The following is a 13,714-nucleotide window of genomic DNA, read 5'->3' as shown; positions in this document are numbered from 1 at the left end:
TGTTATTATTCTTTACAGAATTTTTAGGTCAGTACTTGATTTAAAAAAGGACCACTAATGCAGTGCACAGGCAAACCTTTCAGAGAGTTTAAAGCTGTATCCACCAGCAGCAATATGAAACGATGTGATACTTCTCTGCTTTAAATACTGAAGTTTATATCACATGAAGCCTGGTCAGGTCAGCTATTTCCCAGGCAGGTAGCAGTGGGTACTTTGTTTGTCTTTTTAACTTCTTTGTTTGGATGCTTTTGTTTTTCAAAGTAATAGTTCCAGTGTTATCTGTTTGTCTAATACTTGATCTCACAGCAATAATGTACTGTGTATATATACATGCATGTATCAAATTTAATTAAGGAAAGACTAAAATGAGGTTTTATTCCATCACATCAGCAGGTTTCTCAGTAAAATCCATTGACACTATTTGAGAGTAGCGCCATCTAGTGTTCAGTGGTAGAATAGATCCAAAGACCGAGATGCTTTTTGGGAAACTACTTCTGCTTGTTAATAGTTCTTCCTTTTATTCTTGGTTATGAATGTGCACATATTCAGAGACTTATACATGAGCAAATCCCATATCTCACTGTTTAAAACTGATATAAACCAGGAAGAAAAATTCATCTGAGTTTCTTCACATATTTTAGAGCTATTGGTGACTTTAGTGTTTTATTTAATTGCTATAAGGACTTTTTTTTTTTTTGAGAAATGGAAGTTGAGCCATAATATAAAATACAAGGAACTACTGTATAGTCAAACATGTTTATGTTCTTACAATTATGACATTGTATGTAAACATCAGTTTTGGGGTTTGTTTTGTTTTTTTGCACTGACATTTGTTATTACAGACTTTGCTGTTCTTAATGGGTTTTTTTTTTTTTTTTATGGAATTACAAATTAGTGCTAAAGTCTTTGGTCTAGGTTTGCAGACTCACTGTACATTCTTGTCTAACAACTTGGACCTTAGCTCCCACACAAGTATATTTTGGCTTGCTGGAGTATTCTGTCATGTGACCTGCCCACCAATTGTGGATCAGTACTCCTTTTATGGATCTGTTTGGCATCAGTGAGATTTGGGCTCAGACCAAAGCTTTTGTGCAGTTATGCAACTATGAGTTTTATAAAGAGACAAACCCGGGTTATCTGTTCTTTTTTTTTTCTCTCCTCTTTTCTGCAAAGACAATTCACAACTGCTTTCAGATATTTATTGCACACCCCACAGTATCATATAGTGTATATACCTCAATATCAAGGTGCTTAAATTAGTTGTTTGTTTTTTTACAAAGTACATTAGGGCACAAGAGATTTAAATTTAGACCTTTAGAAGTTCCTTAATATTAAATATGAAAGAACATTCCAACATAATCCACTGATTCAACGCCAGCATCCTACAGTACCTATAATATTCGTACTTCATATTTTATCTGCAGCCACCCTGATTTTTCTCCTGTTGGAATGGGTTAAACATACATTTTAGGTATAAGTGCACTCTTGTCTTCAACTTTGGTTGTTCTTGACAAAACAGTTAAAGGCTACAAGCGTCACAAGTTTTTATGTTTTTGCAGAAAGTTTCTGTACATTCATGTATCAAGTTGTAACTGTCATTTTTACCCAGACAAAATGAACGGCTTGTCATAGATGTGGTTACTGGGAACACAAAATGCTGTCTGTACATTGACAGTATTGACTGATTTGCTATACACTGTCTGAGGAGAATGGATGAACAAATGCTGTGATTAGGTTTATATAAATTCAAAATAGAAGTAACGCCTGTAACCTAAAAACTTTAGTGCAAGGAGAAACCACATGCAACCTCAGCACAGACACAGTCCACCCGCTGAGGACGGGGTAGTAAGTAGCACAGCTACGCCCACACCGCTCGTATCGTTCATATCCTAAGTTGAGCCATGAGGTTGGAAAGGGAGGTAACACTGTTCCTTAGTTTGGAGTCTTCTTCCTGTCCCAGTGACACTCCAGCTAGGCGTGTGGAACCGTTTACTCCCATAATGCACGGCAGACTGAGGAACACCTCTACAGCTATGCCACCCCAACCCTAAAGTAAACAGAAAAGGCTTTTTTTTTAGAACAAGATAATCAATGACCTTTCCTACAATGCCCTGAAAGCATCACACACTCACTCACATTATTTGAATTAGTTGCTTCAATAACAAGCCACTTAGTGTTGCTACCTGAGCAAGTGTGGAGACAGAGTGCACCTTCCTCTTATCTGTCAGGACACTATTTGTAATGTCGGCGATAGAAAGGCCCACCGACCATGACCGCTGGCCTCGATTTTTCATGATCTCAAAGGCTCTGCAGGCACAAATTAAAATAATAAACAATTTTTTAAAAAGAAAAATATTTACTTAATTGATCAAAAATGCACTTATAATATTTTACAGTTATTATAACATTTTGTTCAAAGTTATAATAATTCATTCCAGTACCTGTCTAACAGTGGTTTGGTAGAGCTGGATCCTTGGGCAATCTCAGGTGATGCACTGGAGTTCAACCCAGAGTTACTCATCACAGCAACTGTGAGACAAAAACAGAAGCGTAATCGTTTGGGTGACTGGTGTTTTTTTTCAAGTCCTTAGAATAGAAAGAAAGTACAAGTTGAACCGGTAGTGCAGCATTACTGCTTATGGTTGGGGGAAAAACAAAAAAAAACACGTGAGGTGAATAAATGGGTTAAGACATATCTGTAAATGGAAAAACAGTCAGTGTACAGGTCAGGAACTCACTGAAGGAAAAAAAACAACAAATATTTAAATAGTCAGTCCTTTCTTTCTGGCTCACTTTTGTTATCTGAAAGTTCTCCTATGACCCAGGCTGGTTTGTGTGTGTTCAGGTTGATATCCATGACATGACTGAGTCGCTCCGAGTCCAGGTTACACCCTGCTCCAATCACATGTGTTGGAGGCAAGCCACTCTGCCTCCAGGCAACGTGGGTCATGATGTCCACTGGAGAGAGAGAGTGAGTGACCGTACGTTAGTTATATAATGAGCCGAGCAGTCAGTAGAAGGCGTGTCTGCTGCTGTTACCGACCTGGTTGTGATGCAATTAGCATCACTGCGCTGGGGCTGAGACGTGCCAGATTGGGAATTATTCCTCTGTACAAGTCAACGTTGGTCTGTACCACGGTGACATACGACTGTTCACTGCTCCATGCGTTTGCAGTCACCACGACCAACCTGGAGCCTGCAGAGGCTGAGATATCTAGCACAGCAGAGACAATGGTAATTAATTCCTGCAGACCTGTCACAGCAAAACTTGTAAAAAAAAAACACAAAGCTTAGGCATTGTTAATTCAGCAAACATTGACTGTGGCATTCCCATTCTTGTTCAAATGTTTTCTTTTTCCTCTTTCCTGATGAGTCATCAAATATGCTCTCTACACAAGCATAGTGCCAGTCCTCTCCCTTCTAATCAAACTGACATCACTGGTGACTCAGCAAAGAAGCATCTCTGGGTTATTTGATGGTGCAGTGTGACGTACCTCTGGATACTTCAACCTTTGGCAGACTGAAAATCTCCAGATCTGTACTGCCACCCTTGGTGGAACTCTCAGCGACATCAATGAAAACCAGTTTATCCACTTTACACTGGATGAAAAGCAAATAACAAGATAAACCACTTCTGAATAGTAAAATAGGAATTGCTAACATCTGAAGCTGGTGAAATAATAATTGTATGACATAACAGTTTATTAAAAAAAATACAATAAAATCAGGTGATTACCTTGGATAAAATGCTCATCACTGATGCCATTCCTAAATCTCCTCCCCCAATAACTGAGACTTTGTTGATTGGTTGATCGTGATGGCTGATTCCACCTGAAATTTAGTAAAGCCATCACTATGAACTACTTGTCTCATTATTGATCATCAGTTATAATAAAACTATATATTAGGAGTTGCACCATCACTGATACGGAAATTGGAGACAAACGCCAGGAGCTCATGGGGATCTTTCTTGTCTGTTGTGGTCTTTGAGGACAATGGAGGGTCTTCCTGAAATTTGGTAACCATCTCATTCAGAAGACCCACCACAGAGGACTTTGGCTGTTACAGAGGAAACGAAACAGCAACATTTCAGCACCTTGTCTGCTTTTAATTTTAAATTTCAACCAGACAGTACAAGATCTTACATGATCCCAGTTGTGAAGGCCAGGTAGGTGGATACGTCCATGGGCATCAACGTGCTTGCCCTCTCTGATGACCATGTTAGAAGTGGGTTTCAAGTGGCATATGGGAGGAGTGAATGGGAAGGAGTCCAACAGCCACAGCTGAATGGGGAAGTTGTAGGAGCGACCTTTGGACAGAGACACCTCAGTCAGTACAAAATTATGACCTCATGCTCAAATTAGTGATGCTATTAAATTATACAACTCTTTCTATCAAAATTGGGAGGCAAGTGAGAAGAGTTTGGGTCAGCCATACCTTCATATTGGACCGGGATGGTGCCAGTTAATTTCAGAAGGTCTTTTTGGGTGCTGTCACTAAATGCTGAAATATCAGTAAAGATAGTATAAGTTTAATGTTCTTGTGTGCGAAGGAAATGTGAAGGTCAGCAGTAAATGGGTTTAATGTAAGAACTTACTGTATGTGCCTGTGGATAGCGTCATCCCAGGATAGATTCGATAGATTTTCTCCAACTCCTCAACAGCAACATCACGAAATTTGTACTAATATCAGGAGGCAGAGAAGGAAGACTTAACTGTTTCATATTTGGGTTATATATTACACACATGAGGTATATTGTACCACATCAGTTCTCTACAGATTTGGATCATTACAGTAATCTTTTATTTACATTAATTAATTTATTTGTGGCTGTAAGAACATTTGTCATCGTACATTTATTCTGACAACAAAACACCCAACAATTACTTTTATATTGACATTTTCTTGAAGGGTCCAACAGGTCATTGCGTATTGCTGTATTCCACACCTACAATGGAAATGCTCATTGGCACAAACAACAATAAGTGAAGCACAATAATACTGCAGTCTACGCAAAGTTAGACACGAGTAGAAAGCAGCTCAGTTTAGCACTTTTTTAATTGCCCTTCCTGTCTCATTACTATTTTAAATAAGTTACCATTCTGTTCTTTTTCCCCGTCTTATTGCCATCCAGGTTTCTCTCAGACTTCAGTAACAGAGCTGGTTCGGCTAGTTAGTGAAGGGAGACAGCAGCTAACCTATATTAGCCTGCTATACTAGCCGGCAATTATGTTTTGAGTTTTAACTTAAGAGGATCTTTCGAAGCAGCTCGTAATAAATCACTAACCTTCGAAAGAATCCGCTGGATTTTCTCTGACGTGAGGTCCATCTATTAAAGCACGACTCCCCGAAAGAAAATAAAAAATAATCCTCGTTTCTTTTGATTTCCACCAGACTGAGACTTTGCTTCCACTTGAACTCTAAAAAACAAACTTCCGCAAACTTTAAGGAGTAGTCAGGCGACACAGGGAGACGGATCCCGCCCACTTGTGACATCAACTACGGCAAAGTGGCAGGTACAAAAAGATATGTAACGCCATTACCACACTGTATGAGCACAACCTTACATACTGACCATGCCAGTTTCTTTAAATAAAATAAACAAAAATACTCGACACAATTTAGGGAAGGAAATCGTTTTTGCTCTCTCTTCCACAGAAATACAAAGCAAAACATTGACTACCTGCTGCATTGCATTTGCAGTCCAAAAAAAGCTTTAGATTGTCATACTCTGAAAATGCAGACATAAAACTAAACAAAAGCCTTAATGCATTATTGTCAGTCAGATCCTTGCAAAGATAAAACAAAGTATCAAATGGTAATGTCGTCTACATCTTAGTGAGTTTACAATAAAAGTCTGGAAAAATATGCAACAACTTCGCCTCAAAAATAGCATGTCATCATTTATATAACATTTCATGTTAGCGTTTTGTTTTGTTTTGTTTGTTTTTTTTAAAAAGAGGAAAAAGAAAGAAGAAAGAAAGAAATCAATCACACTTTTCCATTACTGTAGTTGTTGATGCCAATCTTTTTTGTTTGTTTTTTTAAACAGATGGGACTGTAGGTATCCCTGCACTCAGCAGGTAAAATAAATAAGAAAGGACAATGTGAGAACTTTAATCCTAGTGCCTGAATAATTTGTGCATATTGTCTTTTTTAAGCCTTCTTTTACTAAAATTCTTCCTCTCCAGTTTTCTTGAGATGCTGCTAGGTTTTATCTAATCTCAGGGAGAGAAGCGATGACAAAGCACCCAAAGTGGACAGTCACTGGGTTTTGTATATCCCTTTGTCGCATCTCTCAGCAAAATGAAGAAAATGATCTTATTTTATTTCTCTCAACGACAATGAGGCCTCAGTTCATTTTTTTCCTCTTGACGTTTTTTCTTTTCAGCTCTTCTTCCTCCCTTCTTTCCTCCTCCAGATCCTCCTGCACAGCCATTCTCAGGCTAAAGTGGCAAATCACAGAAATACAGAACAAAACATTATTTTTTTTTTTTTTTTTTTTTAAAGGAGTAGACCACTATGGACAAATGGCACACAGACAGAAAAAGAAACTGAGGTCCCCCCCAAAAAAAAAATAAAAAAAAAATCTTATTACCTCCTAGCTTCTTCTTTCTGCAAATCTTTCCAGCTGCTCTCCATGAATTTTAGTGCATAGTCACTCTCATCTCTGTATCTGCAGAGGTTGAAAACAAATATAGAATTTGATTTTCAGTTCAATTAAATGGATTTTTCCTTACATCAGACCATGTAGTGACACGCCTTACCTGCTTCGATCATAGCCAAAGATTTCCTTTATGTGCTTAGAAATTTCCTCCTGCACCTCACCTCCATCATCAATAAAATCATCCATTTCTGAGTCATACTCATCTTCCTCATCCTCATATTTCCTCTTGTATGCAGATGTGATAGGTGGCAGCATCGGTCCTGGATAATGAATATAGAAATTACTTTCAAAATGCGGCATATCAAATTTTTCCCTTGTCAATATAAACATAGTAGGGAGAAGACACTGAAATTATGTTTTGTCTGAGGTAGGTCGCAGCTCTGCGACACAATAATGAGGACAAAGGCTGTGAGTGTTGCTGACACTTCATTCAGTTGGGCAAACAAACCCTTTGCCCTGTAGCAGACTGTTGTGTTTTTTTTCAGGCTGTTAGCAAATGTTAGCAATTTTAAATATAATATAATAATTCTAGCCTATGCCGCTTAGGATTGCTGGAATTGATGCTTTTCCACACAGACCCCACCCTGCAATCCACACGGTCCAAACAATCCACAGTCAGTGTCCTGACACAGACACAATGTAACACCCCCCAGATGTCCCATGATCATGCTCCAGTGGGTAAGAGCTGTTTTGCAGCAGTCAACACAATATTACGCTGATGGGTTTTATTACTGTGTGCACAATGTATAATACAATTTCCTTTGTATTGTGTTGCTTGTGGGTTACGGGAAGTTGTTTTTTCTCTCTCTCTCATATATATATATACATATACACACACATACATACATACATACACATATTACACTATAATATGAAATACTCACCATTTATATGACCTATACATTTGACCTACAAATACTTTTTGCTTGTTTTGTTACAGGTAACCATTGCAATAAGAGTTCAAATGTTGAATGTTATTTAAAATGTAGAGAGAAGTTCTTTGTATGGTGCTTAGTGTTTCTGGATTATGTTCGTCAGGCTATTTGTAACACTACTAAATATCCTCGTGACTAAAACACTAAGCAGTGTCCGTAACTGAACCCATGATTAACTTAACTTAATTTCATATCATTATTTTCACTCTGATTGTTACCTGGTGGTCTGTTCATCATAGGTCTCTGTGGCATCCCCGGCCGAGGTGGCATCCCCGGCCGAGCTGGCATCCCCGGCCGAGGTGGCATGCCTTGCATCCCCGGCCGAGGTGGCATGCCTTGCATCCCCGGCCGAGGTGGCATGCCTGGCCTGGGTCCACCAACATTCTTGGATGAGATGGTCTCTGACACTACAGTGCACTTTGGTCTTCCAGGTCCTAATCCACTACTGCTAGTTGGTCTTCCTGGTACAAGTCCTCCACTGCCAGGCCGACCTGGTCCACTTCCTTGAGGTCGGGATACAATACTTCCAGGATGACCTTGAAGGCCACTACCACCAGGCCTGGCCTTTGGCACACTACCAGATGTTCCTCCAGTTTTTGACTGAGGCTGGCTCCCAGCCTTAGGGGGGCCACTCAAAGAAGGTCTCATCACTGAATTTCCACCTGATTTTGCTGCAGAATTCATTCCAGACCGTGGTGGTTCTCCCCTTCCGAACTTGGGGTCTCCATTTGTGGGTCCCTGCTTTGAGGAGCTACCCTGACTAGGCTTAATCTGTTGAGAACTCACCTGTTTGGACTTCTGGCCTGTGCCAGCTGTACCAGAAGGCCTGTTCCCAGGAATACCTGAAACTTTTCCTTGAAGTAATGACGAGCTTTCTCTTCTGAAGCTAAGGTCACTTAAGGTGCTGGATTTGTGGCTAGACGAGGGCTTTGGGGCCCCTTGTTTGGCTAAAACCTGAGATGACATGGCTTTTGAAGGTACTTTACTGTTTATGACACCTGATGAATTAGACAAGCTTGTCTTGGATTTTTCTTTATCACTGCAAGACAGCTTGGTTCTTTCTCTTTCTCTATCACTACCAGAGAGTTTGGAAAAAGAGAGGCCTGTATCATTAAATACTGTTGGTTGTGACTTCTTTATTGACCCACTGGGCACACTTTGTTTTTCTAAGCAGATCTTTTGTGGTCTGCTGTTCTTCTGTTCCCTCTCAAAAGTATTTTTTTGACTTGAACTATAACCAGACTGAGACTTCCCATCTCTTCCTCTGTCTGCCTTTGAGTTTTTATCTTGTTTCTTAGCCTTGCGCTCAATCTCCAGTTCCTTTATCTCATCTGCTGTGCGCAGCCTTTCCTCCTTTTTCACTACTTTGGGTTTTAGATCAACTGGTTCAAACTGTTTCTTTTCTGCCAATTTGAGCAAGTCAGCAAAGTTCATGGAAGGTGCAGGGGGCTTGGATGGCCCATTGTTTTTTTTAGAAGAGGTTTTGCCACTACTACTGCTACTATTACCCGCTATTCTTCCAGGCCTCAGTGGCTCGGGCTCGGACTCTGGCTCTGAATCTGTCTGTTCATACTCGTAGTTGTCCTCATCATCCTCTGGGTCAATTGTATTATTCCTAAAACTTCCCCCATTCAAGTCATCTTCCTGCATATCATGTTTTGATCTCCTCTTTTTGGGAACCTCTACCACTGGGACACCATTGTAGCCTTTGAAGTTATCCTTAGTTCGGGAGGCCATGGCACGCGCTTTACGGTCTGACTTTAACTCAACCCTCTTGGCTAATAGCTCCTCTTTCTGTTTCTTCATTTCCCATTCTAGGAAAACACACACACACACACACACACACACACACACACACACACACACACACACAAAATGAATGAAGAACAATCTGTATACAACAGTCCATAACTAATAAATCCCAATATTCTGCATTAGAAACTTAACAGTTATTAACTCATTAATACCTTTCTTTTTGTTTTCAGTGACTTGCTTCTTCAGAAGTGCCTGCACAGCAGCAGGATTTACACCCTTTGACTTTGGGTCCTTTTTCGGGGGTCCAGCTTGTAAACTGTATCTCTTCTGCTCAAAGAGAAGAACACATACAATACAAGTTGTAGTTTATGGGGAAAGTGTACACTCCTGTTTAACATTTACAGTCCTCCCCATAATGATATAGCAAAAATGGTAATCTAATGTCACAATAAAATGTAGCATGTTTGTACACGTCTATACAGTATGACGACAATGAAAGTTGGCTACATTAACAGACCCTCCCTGATCTGTTTTTTCACACACATACCCACAGATGTTAAGTTTTCTCAGTGGCCTGAGTAATACGTCTGCCAGTGAGAGCCTTCTACTCACCTGTACACTGCTGAGGCCCTGGTTTTGTGAGGCGATGTTCAATATGTTATCAAAATCCATCATTTCGGTCGGCGATGTAGGCTGGCTGTTTGAAGACTCAAGCAGGAGTGCTGAATGACTGTTTAGCTTTCAGGCGTTTCCAAACTTTACTTAGCCAGACAGCTGTAACAAACGACTGTATCAGTAAAAGTCTACTGTAGGACATTTGCAAACAGAGTAGTTAATCCTACTTTCTTCACAATAGCACGCGTTAGCAAAGTTAGCTAATCTAACGTTTGGCAACGTTAACGTCAGCTAACCAAAAAGCTCGAAAGGCGAACTTCCGCTCTGCGCTGATAACGCACCAAACTAAGGGAAACCCCATCAAAATTTGCGTATTCAGCACCTACAGATGGACAAAAACCTCCAAATAACAAAAAATTAAATAAATCGAGCACAACCGACGCCGGGTGTTAGTAGAGACTAGCAGCTGGGTAGAACGAAAATTAAAGGTCCGAAGAGCTACTAACGGAAGTAAGATGACTCACTTGTGCGTATATCCGGCTTTGTGGGCGTACGAGTCAGAAAACGTTTTAGTCCGAAGTGTATTCGTGTAATATTTTATATATGAGCGAGTTTTTGATTCATTTTCACGAACAAAATAATAACCCAACAAATTAACTTCCAAATACGAATATTTATTTTTATTTTTGTTGACGCGTGTCCGCTGAAGACAGGACGATGACTCTGAAAATGTCACATGGTCCTCCTAACCCATAGACTGCATCTTATATACACTATAAGATGCAGTCTTATAGAAACTCGTTGTTTGAGAAGCGGTGATCCATCTTGATCGTGGATAAAGGAACCGACTGTCTGTTCGTATAACGGGACTTCCAGAAGTTCCTCCATACACTTGCCGGATACATGTATGAGGAGCACTTCCGTTTTCGGCCCCATAGTTTCCTTACGCAATGTCCGTCCAGAACACGTTTTGACAGCTGCAGACCACATGGTGTCGCCACTACTGTGGAAATCTAGAACACTAGAAATTTGATGCGAGGTATCAACAGAGCTGTTTCCACGTGTCTTTTCTTTCCTCGTCAAATAAATAAATAACGTTTATGTCTGGGTCAAAAAAGAACACAGAGAATGCTACAACTTGTTTCCAGTGTTGGAAATATTTACAATAAAAATCATGTAATAAAAGAGGACAGGCTTACAAAAGATAATACAACAATCTTGGAGAGTGAGTGGATGCCTATGGAGAAGAAGTGTATTGGTACTGTTTTTCAAAAACAAGAGTGTGACGTACGTACAGAGGTGTCGTTACTACAGAGCAGGGGCGATTCAAGGATCAGAGCTTTGGGGGTGCTGAGCACCCAGAGAGCTGCCCATCCAGGCAAGGTAAACTTTACTCATCACGATGAGACTTCTTCCTTGTCTCTGTTAGTCCCTGCATCCCTAAATGTCTCCAGTTGTCCCAAATTCCCTCTGACTGTCTCCTTGGTGCATTTAAACCCCTGTTCCTCCCTGTCCTCATCGTCTGTTGTCTTCATCTCCATTATCAGTCATCATAATTTTACCCTCTCTGTGCAAGTCTGCAAATTTCTTTATTAAATCATAAGATTCTTAAATTCATCAAGTCTCTCTGTGCCTGGGTCCTCGTCACAAAACATGACATCACTGTTTTGTACATTTTAACACAATTTAATCCCCACATTTGTGAAAGAAAAGCAAAACACTTTTTTGACAAGTCTGTAACAAAACCATCAAATCTGATAAAGGTTATTTAAATGCTGCTAAAGAAGAATGGATTGGAATTTAAAAAAAAACTGATGATGAAAATGATGCTCATAGTGAGTAAAAAGTAAACTGAGTGCATTTTTTGGACAGAGATTCACTTTTAAAGTGTATGTATAATATAATACAGATACATAAAAAATACACTCCAAAAATAAAAGAGTCCTTGAAATCTACAAAATATTATTAAAAAATTAGGAAAATTGAGACACCTTGGCCTATGGTATAATGTATGAAAAGATCTTTACTGCAGATACTACTATGGCTCTGCAGATTTTTTCTTTTCTTTTATCCTATGTCGCCTCACCTTGAGGTTGGCAAATCTGTCTATCACATTTTGGTGGTCAAGTCTCTCAAGCATCTTTCTCAACTGACATCACAGCCAGGTGCTGGAGTCAGCTTTGACCCATGGTCCTTCTCAGCCAGGTATGGAGCTGACTCAAGACACTAAAAGACCTCCCACAGCCACAGCTGCTAACTGGGTTTGTTAGGGCAACCTGAATAACAGTTTTCAGTGTGGGGAAGATCTGATTATCCAGAAGATTGTACAATGTTAACATATCTGGAATGGCACCAGCCTCACTCTTGAGCTTCAAAAAGTCTTTGGCAACCGTGACTTCCTCTGACTGAAGCTCAATATGGTAATGCAGTGCCAGGGCTGACAACCCAGTTTGTTTTGCAGATTCTGTATAGCAGCTTTAATCTAGAGAGAACACAACTTCCAGATTGTATGAGTAAAATTAGTTTTGTTTTTTTTTCTTTGCCAGTTTAACAGTTTTTGTTTTGCCTGTTAGTACTCCCTGTCTGTTTTCTTACCTGGTTCTTCCTGACCTTGTACTTTCTCCTCATGCTCCCCTCTTTCCTCTCTCCCTCTTTGGACTGACAATCATACACAAATAGATTGTATTCAATTAGATTAAAAAAATACTATTAAGATCACTAATAAAAAAAAGTCCTCTCTCAGTGTACTTTCAACCAAAAGGCAAATAACCAAACCACATGTACATCTAATAAAGGATATAAATATTGAAACACTGATCCAACATTACCCAAGGTACTAACTAGTCAGTTAGCTAGTTAGGTTTTCAGTTAGGGTTCAATATCGGTACATACACATATGACAAAAAAACAGTTTCTCTCATTACATTTCAAACAGTTGTAGCAACAGTGGTAACAACGGCAGGCTACGGACAATGTTAAGTTTTAGATTTTAAATAGGCTATATACATTTCAATGAGATCAACAGGACAGTCAAATATTGCTGATGTTACTACAGAGGAGGACGGTTTGTAGGGTAGCAAACATCATTGGAAAACAAGTTTTCAACACTGCAGGTTACCTGGGTGTAATGTTTTTCAGCTAAAAAGAAACATGGCCTGACTCCTACCTAACTATATAAAGAGTAACCGAAAGTTAAATGCAGCTAATATGTCCTGTTTTAAGCAAGGCACTTCCACCTCCCCTCCGCTGCAGCCACTATGGCTCTGGCACAGCAACGGCGCTAGAGCCAGAGCAGGGGAGAGCCGAGCTGGAACAAACCATTTTGGGAGGGGGGAGGGGTTATCTATACTTTTGTTGTTAAAATGTTCCATCTCAATTAAGTACTGTATGCTTTTTATATTTTTAGTAGTGTGTCCCACAAACAGCAAATATCTTTTAAAAAAGTAAGAAATCTTTGGGGGTGCTTTGATTCATTTTGAATAGGCTAAAATCGCCCCTGCTACAGAGGCATAAAGCTGAGCCACGACAGCTAGCTAGCTAGGAAACAGTTGTGGAAGCTTGGTTAAGAAGGGAGTTGACAATCGGTGAGTAGCAGTATGTCTTCAAGCAGAGAAAAAATGATAGATAAATAAAATATGTTTGCTTTGAGGGTGTTGATAGAGAAGTGTAGAGAAGATCAGAAGCTGCACTGTAGCTTTGTGGAGCTAGAGAAAATGAGAAACTGGTATCACATAAGTAGTCG

At 39.8% G+C, this 13,714-nt stretch overlaps 2 protein-coding genes across 2 annotated transcripts; both read right to left on the bottom strand.

Moving 5' to 3' along the window:
- Positions 1 to 843: 843 nt before the first annotated feature.
- On the bottom strand, positions 844 to 5,437 carry uevld (UEV and lactate/malate dehyrogenase domains). The gene is made up of 12 exons (XM_005942866.3): positions 5,288 to 5,437; positions 4,598 to 4,682; positions 4,438 to 4,503; positions 4,146 to 4,309; positions 3,918 to 4,059; positions 3,737 to 3,831; positions 3,495 to 3,600; positions 3,044 to 3,214; positions 2,794 to 2,958; positions 2,442 to 2,529; positions 2,184 to 2,307; positions 844 to 2,047 (listed from the first exon to the last, which is right to left on the bottom strand). Exons 1-12 carry the CDS (start codon positions 5,327 to 5,329, stop codon positions 1,883 to 1,885), a joined length of 1,413 nt encoding a protein of 470 aa, XP_005942928.1. The 5' UTR covers positions 5,330 to 5,437; the 3' UTR covers positions 844 to 1,882.
- A 183-nt stretch (positions 5,438 to 5,620) lies between these two features.
- spty2d1 (SPT2 chromatin protein domain containing 1) lies at positions 5,621 to 10,870 on the bottom strand. Its single transcript, XM_005942865.3, has 6 exons — positions 9,970 to 10,870; positions 9,570 to 9,684; positions 7,821 to 9,416; positions 6,768 to 6,927; positions 6,599 to 6,676; positions 5,621 to 6,446 (listed from the first exon to the last, which is right to left on the bottom strand). Exons 1-6 carry the CDS (start codon positions 10,030 to 10,032, stop codon positions 6,353 to 6,355), a joined length of 2,106 nt encoding a protein of 701 aa, XP_005942927.1. The 5' UTR covers positions 10,033 to 10,870; the 3' UTR covers positions 5,621 to 6,352.
- Between the last annotated feature and the right edge of the window lie 2,844 nt (positions 10,871 to 13,714).

This window comes from Haplochromis burtoni, unplaced genomic scaffold (assembly GCF_018398535.1).
Source record: "Haplochromis burtoni strain Fernald_Lab_line unplaced genomic scaffold, NCSU_Asbu1 Contig_259, whole genome shotgun sequence".
NCBI lineage: Eukaryota > Metazoa > Chordata > Actinopteri > Cichliformes > Cichlidae > Haplochromis > Haplochromis burtoni.
This window is presented reverse-complemented; position numbering and strand designations above follow the sequence as displayed.